The sequence below is a fragment of the Octodon degus genome, unplaced genomic scaffold (genome assembly GCF_000260255.1).
Source record: "Octodon degus isolate 3935 unplaced genomic scaffold, OctDeg1.0 scaffold00096, whole genome shotgun sequence".
NCBI lineage: Eukaryota > Metazoa > Chordata > Mammalia > Rodentia > Octodontidae > Octodon > Octodon degus.
Genome location: NW_004524672.1, coordinates 10332035 through 10351660, shown reverse-complemented (window position 1 = coordinate 10351660; position 19626 = coordinate 10332035). Strand labels below are relative to the sequence as shown.

The window sequence follows — 19626 nt, the reverse complement described above, 5'->3', positions numbered from 1 at the left end:
TCTCTCCCTCTCCCTCTCCCTCTCCCTCTCCCTCTCGTTGTTATGGAGTCATCTCAGGTACACCACGTCCTATCTTCCTTAATTTCGACACCTGCTAATTCTGCCAGTGCGCAAGAAGTGGAGGAAACTTGGGAGTGTACAACCCATCTTTCATTTCTTGCAATGAACACTACCAGACTTTTCACAGAAGGGCGTCATTGTTGCACCCATTTTTGTTCACAAAGTTACTGGTCACTTATCCGTTGTATTAAACCTAGTTTTGAAAAATTATCAAGTCTTTTTTGGGATTAAAGAGGTGGTGCAGACCTTGTACAAAGTAGCTTTAGGAAAGATATAAATTTGAAACATTTTGATTTTCTTGAGCTGGGTTTGTTAGTAAGCCAAGGTGGGACACAAAGGAAGAAGGAAGTTAATAAGGTTTACATCACAAAGAGCCTTGGGAGTTTTGCTGGATTAGAACTACTGTGTCTTCTGGAGCCGTGGTTTTTGAGGAGATTTCTTTAGGGTCCAAGACTTCCAAAGGATGGACACACCACCATACATACCTTTAGATGGAAACATTTCCAGAGCAGAAGCTTCCAAACCAACTCTTTTCTAAAAGTGTCCTGGGTGGAGGTGGGGTGTATATGTGAGGAGGAGTAGCCCTTACACTTAGCATATTTTTTGTGAGGAGGTCAAAACCATCTCAGATGCCAAACTAGGAACACTTTGGAAACACCGATTTTAGGGAAGCCTTTTTTCTTTTCTAAATCACTACCAAACCTGGCAATCTTCCAGTGTTTCCCTAATACACATTGCTGTTGAGTTCAGCTTGTTCCTTGTTCAGATTCTGACCCTTTGAGGGCACAGCCTCTCCTTGCATGCCCCCACCCCATTACAGTGCTGGCTGTTGAACCATGGTCTGCACTAAGCTACATCCTGAGCCCCTTTTAAAACCTGAGAGAGTGTTTTGCTAAATTGCCCAGACTGTGCTTGATTTGTGTGTGTGTGTGTGTGTGTATGTGTGTGTGCACGTGTGTGCACGCGTGCACATTGGGTCTCACTATGCAGCTCAAACTCGAAGTGATCCTCCAATTTTCAACTTCCTCAGCACTAGGATTACAGGTGCTGGTCACCACACCCAGACTCAGTGCACCCAGGGGTAGGGTTGGTGTGCATGTGTGGGCTTGAATTTTTGATCCTCCTGCCTCAGCTTACCAGATTTCTGAGATCACAGGCATGTGCTATCACACCCACCTACCCTGGTACTTAATGAGTGAACATTTCTGATTTTGAGTTTAAAAGAAATACAGCAGTTTAATGTAACTAGGCTGTTCTATGGGACCATAGGTTTTTAAAGCTATATTAGATAAAACTTGCATAACAAGCTTGTAAGAGATTTAGTTTAGGTTTGATATATTATTCAGTAAGACAATAAAAATCTTTTTAATCAAGTGATGAAATGTTTATTGTAATTACAATTCTTGATTCATTTCTTTTTATAAAATGTTTAATGTTTTCTATCTCCTTTTAACAACAATAAAAAAAACTCCCTTAAACTTTTGATGAAAAACTAAATTTCAGGTCCGGGGTTATAACTTAGTATGCACAAGGCCCATCATTTGGTGCTCAGCATTAGGAGTAGTTTTTTAGATGATCTCTTTAGTATGGTGTAAAGAATACATGGTTTAGAAACTTTTTTTCAGGATAATGAGTAAAGTCATTTATTTTTATTTTTTTTTTTAAATTTTTTTTTAAATTAATTTATTTATTTATTTGTGTGTGTGTATGTATGTGTGGCCAGCTCAGCCCACCAGGGGGCAGGGCTGGCTGGCATGTGGTGCTGGGGGATTGAACCGTGGTCCCTCTGCTTTGTTAAGCTTGTTCTAAGTAGGTGCTTTAGACCACTGAGCCATCTCACCAGCCCCAGTAAAGTCATTTAAAGAGTGTGTTAGGAAGAGTGAAGATAATTTGTAGGGTTTGTGTCTGAGATTACTATAATACCAGAGTGAGGATTGACTTGGAAGGGTTTTAGATTGGAGTCAAGGAGCCAGTAAAAAAACTATCATAGTGGTGTTTTTTTTTTTTTTTTGTACTAGGGATTGAACTCAGAACCTTGTGCTTGCCAGGCAGGCACTTAAGTCACTGAGCTATCTCCCCAGCTCTGTTATAGTGATCTAAGTTAGAAACAATTGTTTTATGCATTCTTTATGCTGCAGTGGACTAGATAGGGCTTCAAAAGATGTTAAGGTGGGCATGCTCACACATGCTTGTAATTCCAACACTCTGGAAGGCTGAGGTGGAAGGATTGTAAATTGAAGGCCAGCCTGGGCAATTTAGTGATTTAGTGAGATTGTCTCAAAACAACAAAAATTAACAGCATGTTGGTGTGCCCTTGTAATTCTAGCACTCAGGAGGCTGAGGCAGGAGGATTGCCATAAGTCCAAGGCCAGCATGGACTACATAGTAAGACCCTATCTCAAAAATAATTTTTTTTTAAGGGCCAGGGATGTTATCTGAGTGTGAAGGTCCTGGGTTCAACCCTCAATAGTGCAAAAGCAAAACAAGGAAGAAAGGTCTGGTGGAATTGACAAAACTTGGTGACAGAGTAGATGCATGGAGATTAGAACAAGGGCTGGTGTGGAATGATGTAGGTTTCTAACCTTAGCAGTTAGGTGTGTTGGTGATGCAGGAGGAACTATTAGGAAAGGCAGCTTTCTTTGCTGCAGTTTCCTTTCCTCTTCTGCCTCTGTGTCTGTCTCTCTGTCTCTGTCTATCTATCTCTGTCTGTCTGTCTATCTCTGTATTGGGGATCAAGTCCAGGGCCACTGTACTGTTGACCTACGTTTCCAGCCAGCCCTTTTTATATTTAATTTTTTAAGTTTTGAGACAGGATCTCACTAAATTGCCAAGACTGGCCTCTACCTTGTGATTCTCCTGCCTCAGCCTTTTGAGTAGCTGGGATTACAGGCATGTAACACCACACTCAGCTAGGAGCACAGCTTTAACGGGGATAATGAAAGAGTTACATTTAGAGCTGCTGAGTTTAGGTTGCTGCAGGAAGGCCCAAGAGGTCATTCTGTAGGTCTGGAACTCACTATAGAGATCTAAGTGATGATGGAGAGTTGAGAGTTAAGGGATGGAAGACATTACTCTGCAAGAGTGTGGCAGTACCTGTATACCCACCATTGTTGGGTGCTTACTGTGTACCAGGCAAAGTGAGAACACTGAGCCTAAAGGACACCAACTAAATTAAACCAATTAAAAGGGTGGGTAGTGGAAAGAAAAAGGATGGAGAAGGGGACAGAGAATTAAACAAAAAAATGAGTTTATGAATAGAGTTGTCACTTGTGGAAAAACTGTGTGGCTAGAGCCTTAACTTCAGGATCCGTGTGATGCTCATAATCTGGATTGATTTTGTTTCCCACCACATTTTTTTCTATGACCTTGGAACTGTCTCATCACGGTCTCTCCCTGAATTTTTGTATGGATCCGGTGCCTTGGTCTGCCAGGAAATGCAGAGAAAAGGGCTGCTTTTATTGACTTGAACTTCTCACCCTCTCTTCTGGCAGATCTGGTAACAAATATGGACAGTGCTAATTTCTCTTGGGCTCCAAAATACAAAAGACCTTGTCCTTCGGAGCCCTCATGGATTTCACAGCTGTTCTAGACCAGTAGTTCTCAGACCTTTTCAGCCCAAGCCACTTCTGCACGTCAAAAAGCTCTTTGTCAGCTTTATTTTTAAAAATGTGTGGTGTATATATTCAATGTTTACCATTTTAAAATCTGAAATACTAATTTGTTAGGAAATAGTAGGCTCATTAACATAAGTAACTTTGTTGGGTACTAGGGATTGAACCCAGGGCCTTAGTACTGAATTACTTTCCCAGGCTGTTTTAAATTTTGAGACAAAGTCTTGTCAAGTCTTTAAGTTATATAGGCTGGACTTGAACTTGTGATCCTCTGTTTCAGCCTCCCAGAGTGCTGGAGTACAGATGTGCATTACTGTGTCCTGCTGTAAGTAGCATTTTTCATGTAAGTTATGGTTAATAAAAGTTTTTAAATGAAAAATTTTGTTGTTTCAAAAAGGTTAGTAAGAGGGGCTGGTGAGATGGCTCAGTGGTCTAAAGCACCTACTTAGAACAAGCTTAGCAAAGCACAGGGACCACGGTTCAATCCCCCAGCACCACATGCCAGCTAGCCCCGCCCCCTGGTGGGCTGAGCTGGCCACACACACACATACACACACAATGAATAAATAAATAAATAAAATTAAAAAAAAAAAGGTTAGTAAGAGTGGCATTATTTCTGCTGATCGCTGTTTGACTGAATAGACACCAGCTGAGTTTTCAGATCTGTGTCTGCATTTAATCTATTCTGATATGTTATGTGATTGCATTATGAGGAAAATCCAGCCTTACACAGATAGTTGGGAAAGGAGGAATATTTCACTAGTCTTGTCATGGAATTATGGTATTCTTTGGTACCACACAAAACAAAGATTAATTTTGTAAAGATTAATTGCGGTGTGGAGTCTGAAATGATAATGCTGAAATTTTCATTTTTGGTCTCATTAAAATCCATTATTATTTCTGTCCTTTGGACTGCATGTTGTACCCATGTTATATTATGTGATAGTGGACAAAATTGTTAGATTGAGTTATGCAGATCCTCCAAGTTTGCAATATCTTACTATACAATACCCCAAAAAAGGTTTGTATTATCATCACAGACTTCAGAAAAGCAGCCAAATATTGGGGAAGCTGTGAAGCTCCTAGTAGCAGATATACATTTCCAAAATTCTGAGTTTTCTCCTGCAAGCCCCAAATTTATTATTGCCAACAAATATTGTCAGCTGTGTTCCTTGCAGTAACAGGCTTAACTTTGTTTTATTTTCCAAATCATGTCTGCTAAGTATCAAAGTCCTTTAAGGCACTATTGCTTATATCATTTATTCTTTTTTATTTTATTTTATTTTAAAGAGAATAATAAAATTAGAAACAATACAGAATTTCAAAAAGACAATAGGAATTTAACAGTGGCTGTTATATTGCATATTGTTGTCTTCAAAGTAGTTGTTCAGGATACCAGACTTGTCATTCAGTCTTTGAGTAAACATGGAGTTCTCCAGGACCTTGCCATTCCAACCCACACACAAGTGCTTTACTTGGCAACAGTCATCATCTTCTATACTCAGATTGTTTTATTTGTACTTTCTTTTTTGGGGTGTTCTGGAGTGAACCCAGAACCTTGCTCAAGGGTCTGCCGCTGAGCTATACTTCCAGGCTTAGTTTTCATTTTATCATATAGGATAATAAAAAGTTGCATGCTTAAGGGGTGAGATTTAATGATTTTTACTGTCATTGAGTAGAACTAGTATCTTGTGTGATAAAAAAGTATATAGTGGTGAAGAATCTTAATTTGCCATTGTCTTGATTTATGTGAAAGTGCCAGTGTTTTGCTCATCACTATTTTTGCTGCCCTAGCAGTGGGAAGGTGAGTGTAGTAAAAAATACTAGTAACATCTCAGCTCTGTTGTGAAAATAGTGTTGACCTAGCAGACCTGGTCTCAGGGTCTGTCAACCAGGCTTTGAGGATCGCTTCTGCAGTGCTAAAATCAGAGAAAAAGGATGTTATTTTAGCAGGTATAGGTTTAGCAGGTGTAGATGAAGGTATAGGTTTCAGGAAAGTGAGTCACCTAATTATATAAAGCTCTCAACAGGTTTCAATTTTCACAAGTTTGTAGATTTACATGCCTCCGCTCTAGCTGTTACCTGTATCTTTTCCTCAGGTTTGTTCGCTCGTTTTGCATTACTGAGCTGTATTCTGCCAAAGCTACCTGTGACTTTATTTACTTTCACTTGTGGTACTGATGCTCTCGTCTCTTTATGGTGAGGGTATTAACCTTCCTCTGTATGGCTTTCAGAAGTTGATTGCTTCTCCAGCTTTCTTTAGAGACACAGTGTAGGATTTATCTTTTTTAAAAAAGTATGTTTTTGAGTACATTGTACAACATTGAGTAATTGTTGTACATTATGATTGCATTTATCATGGGGAATGATGCGTATACATAAAGATTTATCTTGGGCTGGCGAGATGGCTCAGTGGTCTGAAGCACCTACTTGGAACAAGCTTGGCAAAGCACAGAGACTGCGGTTCGATCCCCCAGCACCACATGCCAGCCAGCCCGCCCCCTGGTGGGCTGAGCTGGCCATATACACACACACGCGCACAATAAATAAATAAATGAAAGTCTGTATCCATTTAAAAAAAAAAAAAATTTATCTTTTTTTTTTTTAAGATAGAGTATTGCTGTGCAGTTCAGGTTGACCTTGAACTTACCATGTAGTCCAGGCTGGCTTCAAACTTGCGGCGATCCTCCTGCCTCAGCCTCCTGAGTGCTGGCATTATAGGTGTGTGCCACCATACCTGGGATAAGGATTTATCTTTTTTTTTTTCTGGCGGAACTGGGGATTGAACTCAGGCCCTTGCGCTAGCCAGGGAAGCACTTATTCCGCTGGGCCATCTCCCTGGCCCCCCCTTTTTAAAAAAAAATTTTATTGAGAAACAAATATCAATGAGACATTTTCCAAGCTGATTAATAAGACATTTTCAATAATTAATACATTGCACATTGTTATCTTATCAGCAGTCATCCACAGCACGAGAAGCAGCCAGGATATCCTGTCCAAACACTACTACTACAAATCCTTCCTCTCACTGAACCAAGCGAAAGCAACTGTACATCTATCCTAACTATTCTGTATATACAAATACAAAATGGTCCTTCCTCTGTATGCCCCCTCTCCAGTTCAGTACCGTCAGAGATGGGTATTCTGTTGGCATCTAAATATTATAGGTGCCTGAATTCAGCCAAACAATCCAACACAGTCCAGTAGCCCAGTAGTAGTAGGTTATCCACAGAAGTTGTTGACTAGAGCCTTTTACAGCTCAGCATATTAATATGGCTTTACTTTATATACCTTGTTTTTATACTTTTCTGCTGGATGGTTAAGACCAAGATAAAACAAGACCTATATAACAAGAAATGTAACTTTTGTATCTGATAAGGTCAGTCAAGTCCCCTCAGGATTTATCCGGTAACCCTGTACTGCACTTTGTAGATCCTTTGTCAGTGTTAGCCATGTGGATGAGTCACGGCCATTGCTTGACCAAAAGGATTTATCTTGTAAGAGAAAATGAGCCCGATTCCTACACTTCTCTCCTGTCTGTTGCCAGGCAAGACACTTGTATATTCTTGCATAACTATTGAGCAGTTGCAGTAATCTTATAAAAAGTCTTGTGGATTGTAGACTGAACCATTTCTGATGCCCTAAAATGGTTCAGAATTTCCCCTGGTGACTGAGGGAAAAACCTAGTTGGAAGAGGAAAAGAAAACTGCAGATCTCAAATGGCATGCCTCCTCCTGTAATCTAGGAGAGCAATCGATCAGTGGTTGATGAATAATTGCACTCTGTAGAAATAGAGACCTACTTAAGTCGATCAGGTTCTGGATGCTAGAGACTCGAGGGTTTGAGACAATGGCAGTAGTTTCTCTGGCTGTAACAGTGGGATTTCCCTTTGCTAAAACAAAATATCTGACACCTGCAATTTAAAGAAGGAGTTTATTCTGAGTCATTGGTTCAATCCATGGTCATCTGGCTCCAAGGCAGAAGCACCAAAGCAGAAGGGCATGAAAGGAAGCTGGCCAACTCACAGTATCTGCAAAGAAGAGAGCAAGGGAAGCACCTGAGAAGAAGGAAGGGACCAGCTATAGGGTCACCACCCCATGACTTACATCCTGCAACTAGGCTTCACCTCCTGATTGACCATTTGGCTTTGACTCATCAGTACGTTGATGAGGTCAATGCCCTTAACATCTAATCACTTTTCTCGAGTTCCTTAATGCAATCAAGTTCACAGTCCAGATTGACTTGGGCACTAGCATAGGTAAAATTATCCTCAGAGATTGGATAGGTTTGGATAGGCAGACTGTTAATGCTGTGGATTTTCAGAGTTTTGCGACTGGAGCTTTTGAGGGGAAGAGTCTGGAGTCAGGGGTTTTGGTCAGGCAAGTGCTTATTCTACCGAGCCATCTCCCTGGCTCTCATCTTGGATTCTGTGTTCTGTGCATATGCCTGGTTCTCATGACTGACAGATGATAGATGACACTCACTTGTTTGATCTGCTTTGCCGTAACTCTAATCTACTTCAGTACCACGTACTATATTACTATTACCTAATATACCAGTGTGCCAGTTTTCCAACAATGTCCTTTGTCTAACCTGAGGTCATACATTGTATTCCTGTCATGTCTTTTTAGTCTTGTTTAATCTAGAATAGTGTTTTAGCCTTTCTTTGTCTTTAATGGGTTTAGTATTTTTGAAGAATACAGGCCAGTTATTCTCTAGAATAACTTTCAGTTTGACTACGTTTAATACTTTTCTTATCCATTCAAGATGTGTATTGTTGCCTGAAAGTTGCACAATTGGTATGCCCTTTGGTGGATCATATCATGAGGCCCATAATGTTAGTAATGGTAACTTTGAGCACTTGAGAAGGATTTTTTTTTTTTTTTTCTTGGCCTGCTCTGGATGCCTTAAGGGCAGGTCTGGTAAGGCATGAGGATCTGGGGATCGAAGCACAGAATTCTGAGCCTTACTGCTTTGCTTAAGCAGGCACTTAAACACCTGAGCTAATGGGGAGACCCCCCCCATCACTTGATTAAAGTGGTATCTACCTGATTATTCTGCCATTACAGTTATACTTTTTCTCATTTTAGTTAATAAATATTTTATTTTATTTTATTTATTTTTGTCTTTTTGAGACAGCATCTTGCTATGCATTTCAGGCTGCCCTTGAGCTCACTTTGTAGCCCAGGATGGTCTCTAACTTGCAATAGTCCTGCCTTAGCCTCTCAAGTTCGGGATTACAGGTGTGTGCCACCATGTCTGGCATTAATAAATATTTTATGGGGAAATATTTTGACCCAAGGGATTATTTAACTTAATAGTCTTTTACCTACTGGTTTCCAGGTCCACTCATGAGTCTTGCCTGAAACAGTTATTATTGTGGTGGTTGCCAGTGGTAATATTCTACATTTATTACTTAGAAGAGTTGTTTTTTCTCTTTCATTTATTCTTTTATTTTTTAAGTACTCAGGATTGAACCCAGTCCACACAAAAGCCAGAGCAGCATAATACTCCTGCTCCATCTCTTTTGGATATTCTTTTCATCCCTGTTTTTAATTTTGAAACAGTGTCTTGCTAAGTTGTCCAGGATGGCTACAATTTGTGACCCTCCTGCTTCAGCCTCTTGAGTAGTAGCTTCCTTCATTCTTTTATTTGTTGATATCAGTTTGGGTTCATGGATTCTTATATTTAATCTGATATTTATGCTGTTTACTTTGTCCCAGATTTGGTCAGAGGAGCTTCTTTTTTTTTCTATTCTTAGTACTAGGGATTGAACCTAAAGCCTAAACAAATAAACAAAAAGTAAAGAATTATTCCTAAGTAATTTACTTCTTTTCTGTACTATTTTGAATAGAATTATTAGGTTTATTTATTTTTTTGTGATGTTGGGGATTGGACACAGGGCCTTGGCCCACTAACCAAGTGCTCTATCACTGAGCTACACCCCTAGCCTCATTTTCTTTTTCTTTTTTGCCTGTTTTATTTTTATTTGTTTATTCCTATCATATAGAAGTAACTTTTTTTGCATAATGATTTTATATTTTACAACCTTACTAAATGTGCTTATTTTAAGGATTTTTGTAGATGTCATAGGATTTTCTATGTATGAAATCTTGTGTACTACAAATAGTTTCACTTCTGTGTTTGCTACCACGTATCTTTGATTTCTTTTTCTTGCTTTATTGCATTCATTAGGCTTGACAGTACAGGAATAAATAGGAATGGAAGAGTCAGTGTTCAGCCTTGTTCCCAATCTCAGAGGAAATGCACTTAGGGTTTAATTGTTAAGTGTGGCAGTAGCTGTTCCTACGGTCTTTTAATGCACTTATCAAATTTTGAGCACTGACTTACTTGTTGGCAGCACAAAATGTTCTGAGCTTTTGTGCTTTTCCAATCCAGTCCTGGAGTCAGCTGTTTTTTAGTGAGCTCCAGCTCCTTGTGTTATTGACAGATGGTATTTAGAAATGAAGGTTTGGGTTATAGTTGAGTAACTATTTTATGTTTTAACTTTTTCACTGAATGTTTTCAGGTAAGTCCAATCATCTAGGTTTATAAACCTTAGAAATCCAAAAGCAAGGGCATAGGAAGGGTTTTTTTTTGCCTATGATATACCTTCTTTTTCTGGTATATCCCACAGCAATTCAGTCGCTCATTAGTGCCAAGTCACACTTGCAGCTGAAGAATCTAGTAATGAATTTCATAGAAGCTCCCAAATAACAAGGCAGTTATGTCTTTTGTAAAAGAAAACTGAGGGTCCTAGCCGAAATTCTGTTTTGGAATAATTGCCCGCTGCTTGTATTTTTCCCCTTGTGGCAACTTGTGAAAGGACTGAGGGGAGAAGAGGAGATCACTAGGTGCCAATAAGAATGAGCACAGTAACTACCAGGCCAGGAATGTTTATTTGGGGCCAGGTACTATGATGTTTTATGTTTTATATGGCTTTTTAACTTGGTTTTTCACAACTATTCAGTGGCTCTTCTTCTCTCCTGTCTTTCCTGGAACATTCCAGCTGTGTGGGTTCAGCATTGAATGGGAGTCACTGCTGACCAGCACTTTGCTCTGCCCTGCTCTGTAGGAGTCACAGGGAGGTGGTAGCTGCTGATACAGCACAGCTGGGGGAAGGAGGCGTGCCCTGAGGCTCTTGGGAAACTTCACATAAGTAATACATGTGTTTCTTGCTCAAAGATCAAACAATGTAGAGGCCTTGAAGTAAACAGCCCCCCTCACCTTCCTGTGCCCAGCCCTTCATCACACCCCTTTGCCAAGGTGACCCGGTTAACAGTGGTGTGTATATTCTCCCAGACCTTTGATTTTGCACACTACTCAGATGTCCTGAGAGCTGTTTAGAGGGACTTTTGTTCCCAAGAATTTTCTCCTCAACTACTCTGCTCTTAGTTAACCTTGCTTTTCATCTGGGCAGTTTCCCCTTTGGACCTAGATTGAAGAATTTAGCCACAGAAACAGATGTGTTTTCTTCTAAGCTTGAATTCTACAGAACATAGCTCAGTATTCATACCCTGTTTGACCCTTAAGCCCTCCTGTTCCCCAGAGATCATATGTAGGAACAAGAAACATGTTTGGTCATTAAGTCTGTAAAATATTAGATTACTCAAAATGTTATTTTCCAGGTGAAAAGCGGTTTATTGACTCCTAAAGTAAGTTCCTTGTGAGCTGCTGGAGGGTCAGCTGATGGTGGACCCTTTGAACATCAGAGGCAGTGAGTATGAACAGCTTTCCTTTTGTTTTCATCTTCTTTCTTTCAAGACAGGGTCTCTATGTAGTTCAGGCTGGCCTTGAGCTCAAGATGTAGTCAGGCTGGCCTTAGCTTATAGCTGTCCTCTTGCTGCAGCTTCCTGCATGCTAGGATTAGCCTTTGCCTATCTTTTAAGCAGTATGAATAAGTATATACACTGAACAAAAACAATGAAACTTGCAATTTACGTGCCATTAACTCTTTATATGTTTTAACTTTGTTTAAAGGGTTTTAAAGTTGGAGGTTGAACCTCGAGAGTGCTGAGCTACATCTCCAGCCCTATTTATTTTATTTTTAGACAGGTAAAAAGTTGTTTAGATTGACGTTGAACTTGTGATCCTCTTGTCTCAGCCTCCAAAGTAGCCGGGGGTGCAGGGATGTGGTCACCTTGTCTGCCTAAGTTAGGTGTTTTGAAGCTTTCATCAGTGGCCTGGGAATGGCCTTCTACATGTATAGATACATTTTCTCTTTGTTCTCTTTTGTTTGTTGTCTCATCTTATCATACTGCTTAAAAGATGAGCAGCTTGTCGCTTGGATCCTAAAGGCACATAGGCGCACGAGGTATACTGTGACAGTGCTCTTAGAAATTTAAGGAATCTTAGAGAAAGGTCTTCCAGACATTGTTGCCCTGGCTTGAATCTTGCTTGAAACTGCCTTGTGAATGTGAACTGTCTTTGGCGGCTCGGTGCCAAATTATTTGGCTATCTGGAATTTAACTTTATGGTAGAACTATTAGTTTAGAACTATAAGACTATTATGTTCTTGCTATGATAACATTTGAAACTATTTTATTGTTTCCTCAGCTTCTTAGATTCTTAGATTTTATTTTAGACTTTTTTTTTGGTATCAGGAATTGAACTCACAATTTGTTTTGTTTTGGGTATTAGGAATCAAACCCAAGACCTTGCCCTTGCCAGGCAGCTGCTATGCTGCTGAGCTATATCTTTGGCCCTACCTTTTTTTAAAAAATCATTTATTTATTTTTAAATTTTTTTTTTTTTTTTTTTTATTTTAGGGAAGGGTCTACAGGGTGTGCAGAGTCTCACTACTAGATTGGACTAGTAGTAATCCACCTGTTTACAGCCTCCCAAGAGCTGGGATTACAGGCACATGCCACCACGTCCAGTCTCAATCACAGTTTCAGCATGCCCCAGGGGCTGCTCCAGCATGGCAGGCCCAGGGATTGAACCCTCAGCCGCTGCATCTGCTTGCAGGTGCTTTAGTTCTTTGAGTTATTTGGCCCGCCCTCTTGGGACTGCTTTTAGAAAAGTATTCTCACCACCCCCACACCCAATTGGGCCCCAGTTGGGCCCAAGGCCTTTGCACTGACTTACATCTCTAACCCTACCCCCATCTTGAGTTAGAGCCTCAGTAAGTTACTGTGTTGCTCAGGGTGGGCTTAAATTTACAATCCTGCCTCAGCCTCCCAGAGTGCTGGGATTATAGGCATGTTCCATTGTGCCTGGCTTAAAGCTTTTTTAAGTTTGCTCCTCATACTCCTGCAGGCACTGTGGCAGCAAGTACTCAGGGGTCCTAGAACACTGCCTACTTGAGTGTTCTAGCTGTGTCTCAGCTTCCCATCACATGGAATTTTGCTTTCATTAGGAATCTCTAGAACAAAGAAGTTGTGTAAAACAACTTGATCATTTCCTGATCTCAGCCAGATACTACTTCTGAACCAAAGATCCTACAGCCAGGTTGGAGCACTTGTATGTAATCCTATTGTATAGTTTTATTATACATCATGTTCTAGAAGCTACTCTCTGCAGAGTATCTGACATGACAAATTTGTCTTTGGTGTTTGCTCATTGCCATCTTAGTGAGCCCTGGGAATCTCTGACTAGCTATGGAGCTCCTCCACAAAAAGGGACTTACAGAGACATCTTACCTGTTTGGACTTCAAATGCAGATGTCTTTCTTTAGGGAGACAGGTAGTCCTTCTTTAGGTTGCCATCCCACACATAGGGAATATGGCAATGGTCGTTACAGAGACATCAGCTCGGAAATCCTACCAGTCAGAGAGAATTGATTCGTCCTACTCTGGCGCTTGCTTGGCTGGCTGCTTCACACTGTCTGGGAGGAGGCCACCTGCAGTTCTGAGGAGGGTGGGGTCTGTCCCTAGTTGGCTTCCCTCTTCCTCACTTGGAGTAAAAGGCAAGCCAGCTGGTGTTGGGCTATTTGTATTCAGTGTTTCTGGCCTGAGGATTCACATGGTTTGATGCAGAGAGGCAGACTTGGCAGTGTGGCATTGCAGTGTATAAAAGAAGGATTGTCTTTATCCAACCTGAGAGGTTGTATGGTGGGTGCTGATAGCTATGAGGGAGGCGAGATTGTCCATTGATGAGAAGGCCGAGGTGTGTGCACTTATATAACCCACCCACTGAAGGCCTGAAGCAGCACAGCAGAGGCATGAGTGTGAGAGCATGTGATGTACATGGAGAGCCTCTAGGAAGTGGTTTCAGGGGCTGCCAGCCTGAGTTCTCATTTCCTTAGCCCTTTTCTCCCATATCTTGTGTGCATTATGTTGGCATGGCAGGATGTGGGTTCCTGAAAGTGGTCTGAGCTGGGACTGTGGATCTGTTGCGTATACACAGAGCATGCGCACACACAGTCTTGTTAAGTGGTTGGCAGTTCTGTATGCTTCTCTAGCATGCCTACACAGGCTGATTGCCTCCTGCATAGCATTTCCACAGTTTGGACTTTTGTCACCTCATTTTGAGGTTACTGACCTCAAAATCTAGTTTTAGCATTTATGCTGTTTTTAGTCTGCTATCGTTTTGAATATTGGGGGGTCATGTGAATTTTTGTAGTCTCCTGAGAAAGAATCCATGTAGGTCAGGTTTTACAGGGAAAGAGGACAATGTCACATGGCTTCTGCAAGCTATTTGTTGGTGTTATTATTTCTTGTCTACTCTGAAAACACTTTTGATGAGGATATTAGAATTCTACTCAGAATTATCCCAGATGAATGACTTTATAGGCAGGTTTTATTTCTCACCTCTTCTCCTTGTTGCCTTTCTGGAAGCAGACCCGTGTTTTCCTGCAGTGGTGAGAACTAGAGGGTATATTGTGAATTTAATTTACGAAGTGACCATACTGAAGAAGTTGTTTGAGACCCAGAACTACAAGGCTTGTTCAGAGATTCTGCATTAAGGGAAAATGTTGAATAAGAAGACATATGTGACAAGCTCTCCATCTCTGAGAGTAACCCATGAACTATGAAGTAAAGAAAACTTCTTTTTTCTATTCCTCGTACTCCCTGAATGCTCCTGTCCCATTGTGGCTGTTAGTAGTAGTCACTGAAGGTAAAGATAATGTTTAGTTCCATTTTTTTTTCTTTTCCCTGTCAAAACATGGGTTGGGATTTAAATTGGAAGGGTTGGTAAGATTCTTAAAGAAGTAAAATGGGCTGTCTCACTTCCAGAACAAACTCTAGGGTTAGCAGAGGAATTCTCCACTGTCTGAACCTGTCATTCTTTTTTTTTTTTTTTTTTTTTTTTGCCATAATTTTATTGATAAATAGCAATGAGACAGTTTCAAATCAAATTGGTAGGACAGTTTCAATAATTAACACACTGCGTACATTCTTCTTAGTGGTTAATTGCTGTACAAGATGCGGACTTGAGATCCTATTTACAAACACCATTCGAACAAATCATTCTATTAAGAGAATGTAACTATATATCTATCCTAACCACTTTGAATATACAGATACAAAATGGACATTTATCTGTATACCCTTTTTTTTTTTGTTAAGTTCCGTTATTTGAGTATTATAGGTGTGTAAACTCAGCAAAATATTCTAAAAGAGTACAGTGTCCCATAATAGTATTGGGTCTTCCGCTTAACTGGCAATGTTAGAAATTGTTGACCTGAGTCCCAAGAACCTGTCATTCTTAACTGTGAAAAGCAGACTAAACCAGAGGCAGCTGAGAGTTAGATTATGGATCCAGAGGGGTCAAAGGCATTCTCAGGTAATCTTTGTCCAGAATTAGTTGGCGAGGAGGAAGATAGTGGTATTCTTTTGCCACTTCCCATCTTACTTTCGTCCTACACTGGTTTTAGGTGAGGGAATCTGGACCCTCTGGTAAAGTCATGGTGGTGAGACAGAGAGAGATACTTTTCTTTGGAGAGAGAAGTAAGCTTTCTAAGAGAATGTGGATATACAGCCTTCCTCACAGTAGTCTTAGTCCCTGAGGAAGCCATTTTAAATTGATTTAGGATTGCAAGGAGATCCTGGAAACACACTGGAAATCTAGTGACATTCTCCCAGGGCCCCAAATGATGACCAAGAGCAGTTGCCCAACTGAGGACCAATGTGTCTATAGTGTTCATTCTCCCAGGGCAGCAATATTCCCAGTTATTTCTCTCCTCTGCAGGCTGACAGACTAAGGATGCAGCTGGTGCTACTAGAGGTGTGTGGCACCTTTCCTGAGCCAGGCCATGAGGCCACGTGGCCATGATGTGGGCCCCTCATGGCCTCACCGGGAACAGAGCAGCACAGTATTGGCCTCTGCCACAGAAACAGCCACAAGCAGAGCAGTCCCTCAGGCACAGTGCCACCTGAGAAGCCCTCGGAGGGTGAAGGTTGGGCTCAGGCCCATCAGCAGGTGAAGCCAGTCTGGAAGTCTGAGGAGACATATACGGGCACATTGTCAACAGGGCTGCATCCAGGTGTCTTGGGAGTCCCCCTCCAGCCAGCCTGTTTCTTTTGCCCCAGCACTTTATGTAGCTCTGGCACCACAGCTGTCATTGCAGGCCATAGCAACTCTTGTTACCTGCAGTGTCCCCCAGACTCATCCAGCAGTACCCTGCTGTACCGCCACTCCAACAATAGGCACAAGCCATACCAGCAACTGAAGTCTTTTTGCTTGCATTCAAGCCCATCAGAAAAAAGACCCTTTTTTCTTCCTCAGAAGAGGCTCCCTGTCAGTCTCACTGCCAATAAAGCCACCTCTTTCACAGTCTTCCCCATGGCCCAGCCCATGGCGTCCTCATCTACAGAACCATACCTCTCACTGGCAGCAGCTGGGGAAAACCCTTCAAGGACAAGCCTGGCCCCTGCCATCTCAGGGAAGATCACATCTCCACTGTCTTCCTCCTACAAGCCCAGGTTGAATAACAACTCCTTCATGCGGCCAAATAGCACTAAAGTGCCTTTCTCCCAGGCCACAGAAGGCCTAAAACCAGTATCCTCACTCAAGATTCAGCCTGTCTCTTGGCATCATTTAGGGGATACTGGAGACTGTGCACCCCAGCATGTTGATCAGAAGGTGCCCAAAAGCATTGGCACTGTCCCAGATGATGCCACTATCCATATTACTCCATCTACCCCTAAGTCCCTCAACACATCCAACACCAGTGTTGCCTCTTCCCAGTACAGCTGGAATAGTTTAACCACGAGGGCAGAACCATACCCTTGTGGCCTGAATGAAAACTCTGATTCCCAGGCTCTGGCTAAAGAGGTTCGGCTAACTGAAGCTACGAGGAGATTGTCTGCAAAGGGACTTGAGAAGAAGCCACAGCAAGGCTACCAGCTTGGACAGTCTTATTTTATGAAACCCAACTTCCAGTGCACCCTTCTCAGCAGGAGCAGGCAGAGGAAACCTCCTGTGGTAGGCCAGCTGTTTCCTCAGGAGGATGCTAGATCTAACAGGAAGATCTTCCTTGGAGCCTCGGACACTGTGGGGTTGGACAGTACAGTCTTCTGTACCAAAAGGATCAGCATCCACCTTCTTGCCTCACATGCCAGTGGGCTGAATCCCAGCCCTGCCTGTGGGTCTGTAGTTGACTCCCTACCAGTTGGAGAAGACAAAGCTCCCAATCTCCCTTCTTCCCTTCAGCCCCTTGGTGTAGCCGAAGTGGCCACCCGCTTCTCTTCCATCCATCTAGGCCAGCCTGAGAAGGAGGAGCCTAAGGAAGCCAGGGAGCTGGACTCACCTGCAGTTGGGTAAGTTAGAGAACAATTTCTGGTTTATTTAGAGAAATATAATGGATATACCATAGTCCAGTGACACTGGCCCTTTTCTCCCAAAGGTTAGTTTTATTTTTTTAGATGTCTTAGAATTTTTGATTTTCACTTATTGGTTGGGAAACTATAGCTTGCAGGCTAATTCTTGCTGGTTGCCTGCTTTTATAAATAAAATTTTATTGATGTGCATCCTTGTCTATTTACTAGTGATTGTAGTTGCTTTCTTGTTAAAATGATAGGGTTGAATAGTTGTGGTGGACTGGAAATGTTTACTATCTGGTTCTTTATAGAAAGAGTTTGTTAACCCATCTTAGATTTTAATCAGGAGAAAACTAAGAATGCCAGTCATCAATTGGGGTCAAATTGTGGTTCTGTGACTTTCCTACTTTTTCTAAGCCAGATCATTCCTAGTATGACAGCATACAGAGTTGGGGCATAGACATGGTTGGTTCCTTCTCTTGTGCCTTGTTACTGTTCTGAAACTTTGGTCCACCAAAGCCATCTTCTGAGTTCTTAGCAGGTGGCCAAGGGACATTTGAAATCAGTTACTAGATATTCACTGCCAAGTTATTGCATGAAGGATTTTGTACTTGTATATTATGAAGCATTTTAAAAAATGGAAAATGTAATGCTTGTGTGTGGATGAGGAATAAAAGGCACTATGGTTAGATTTAAACTTTGTTGGTGAGAAGAATGAGCTCCAGGGAAAAGAAACCAGTCAGACTGGTGACAGTAAAGAGACAAATACTGGGAGAAGATGTAGGAATAAGACTCTAGCTGTGACTTCTGTCATGGAGTAGGCTGGCTGGTGTCATGATTCTTTCTTTTAGTTCAGCTGCTGACCTCCAGCCAAACCAGGCAGAGGCTGAGGCTGAAGATACAGAAGAACTAGTAGATGGTGTGGAAGACTGCTGCAGCCATGATGAGAATGAAGAGGGTGAGTAGGGGAGCCTTTCATCTCCAACCGTTGTCACAACCTGTTGTGAAAGAAGGCTCATAATGTATGCTTGGTTTGGCTCACATTATCACCCACATGAATCAGTTCCTTTGGGGGCGCTCCAGCGGGGAGCTAGGAGAGTTGGATCTTTGGTCTTTCTACCCACTGGTCTTGCCTTCGCTCTGCTGCTGTTGAACTCGAGGAAGGGAGTGCAAGGTAGCTGGGTGATACTTGACATTTCCTAAGAGAGCCGAGTCCAGAGTGTTGAGGAAAGAAAACGACATAGGCTTGGTGAGCGTATGTGGTAGCCTCTTTGAGACTGGCCTTCTCTGCGCTTCCTCCTCCAGGGGATTCTGAGTGCTCTTCAAGTGCTGTCTCCCCCAGCGAGTCAGTGGCTGAGATCTCTCGGTGAGTGCTGGTTGTATGGATTACTGGTAGATGCTCATTTTGTTGTTTCAAGATTATGAAGAGATACCCATGTCTGAGATAGCCCCTGAGAACCCTACCTTGTTTTCAGCAAACTATTATGATTGTGACTTTAATTTTTTTTGTGACTTTAGTGTTTGAGCAAGGGGCCAGACACATACTGGTCAATTGCGCTTAATATATGGCACTGTACTTTTTGAGGATACAGGTTGATCTTGAGGCACCAAGAAATTGTTCAACTAGAAAAGTAATTTCAAGAAGTATTTTAAAAAATGAGTAACCAGTTAATGAAGACATACAATATTTGAGACCCTTCCTTAATCATTTAGGTCACCAACATGAAAGTAATCGTCACCTATACCATCAAATGTATCCTATTTTGACAAATACTTCCAAAATAGATTGGAGCTTTTAGCCACTTACTAGTCCTTTTATTTAAATACAGGATGACCAAAAATTGCATACTTTTTAAAATTATTATTTTATTTATTTATTTATTTATTTTTTGTGGTACCAGGGATTGAGCTCAGGGCCGTGCACTTGCCAGGCAAGTGCTTATTCTACTGAGCTATCTCCCTGGCCCCTTAAATTTTATTTTATTTGCATTAATTTTTGTAAGATAATATAATAAACTATAAAAATGACAATTTTATCAAATTTATTCAATACTTTTTCTGTGGATAGTGTATTTTAAAACATTCAACACATAGTGCCACATTATAATCTGGACAGTAGTATTGAGTTTTTCTGAATTTTTTTTTTTTTTCTGAATTGTTTTTATTTTTTTTTATTTTCAAAGTTTTATTGATAAACATATAGCAATGAGACAGTTTCAAATCAAATCGAAAGTACAGTTTCAACAAATAAT

General features: G+C 41.3%; 1 protein-coding gene across 3 annotated transcripts in view; it reads left to right on the top strand.

The window, feature by feature from the left end:
* Ttll4 (tubulin tyrosine ligase like 4) overlaps positions 1-19626 on the top strand; it is a 38701-nt gene that overhangs the window by 807 nt on the left and 18268 nt on the right. The window contains exons 2-6 of one of the 3 annotated variants that reach the window (XM_023723098.1): positions 11300-11388; positions 13030-13121; positions 15804-17374; positions 18226-18332; positions 18680-18740. In XM_023723098.1, the coding sequence (XP_023578866.1) occupies positions 15900-17374; positions 18226-18332; positions 18680-18740 (1643 nt within the window). In that variant the 5' untranslated portion in view covers positions 11300-11388; positions 13030-13121; positions 15804-15899. The remainder of the gene's footprint in view (positions 1-11299; positions 11389-13029; positions 13122-15803; positions 17375-18225; positions 18333-18679; positions 18741-19626) is intronic. The other 2 variants (XM_023723097.1, XM_023723099.1) reach the window with 2 other exon arrangements.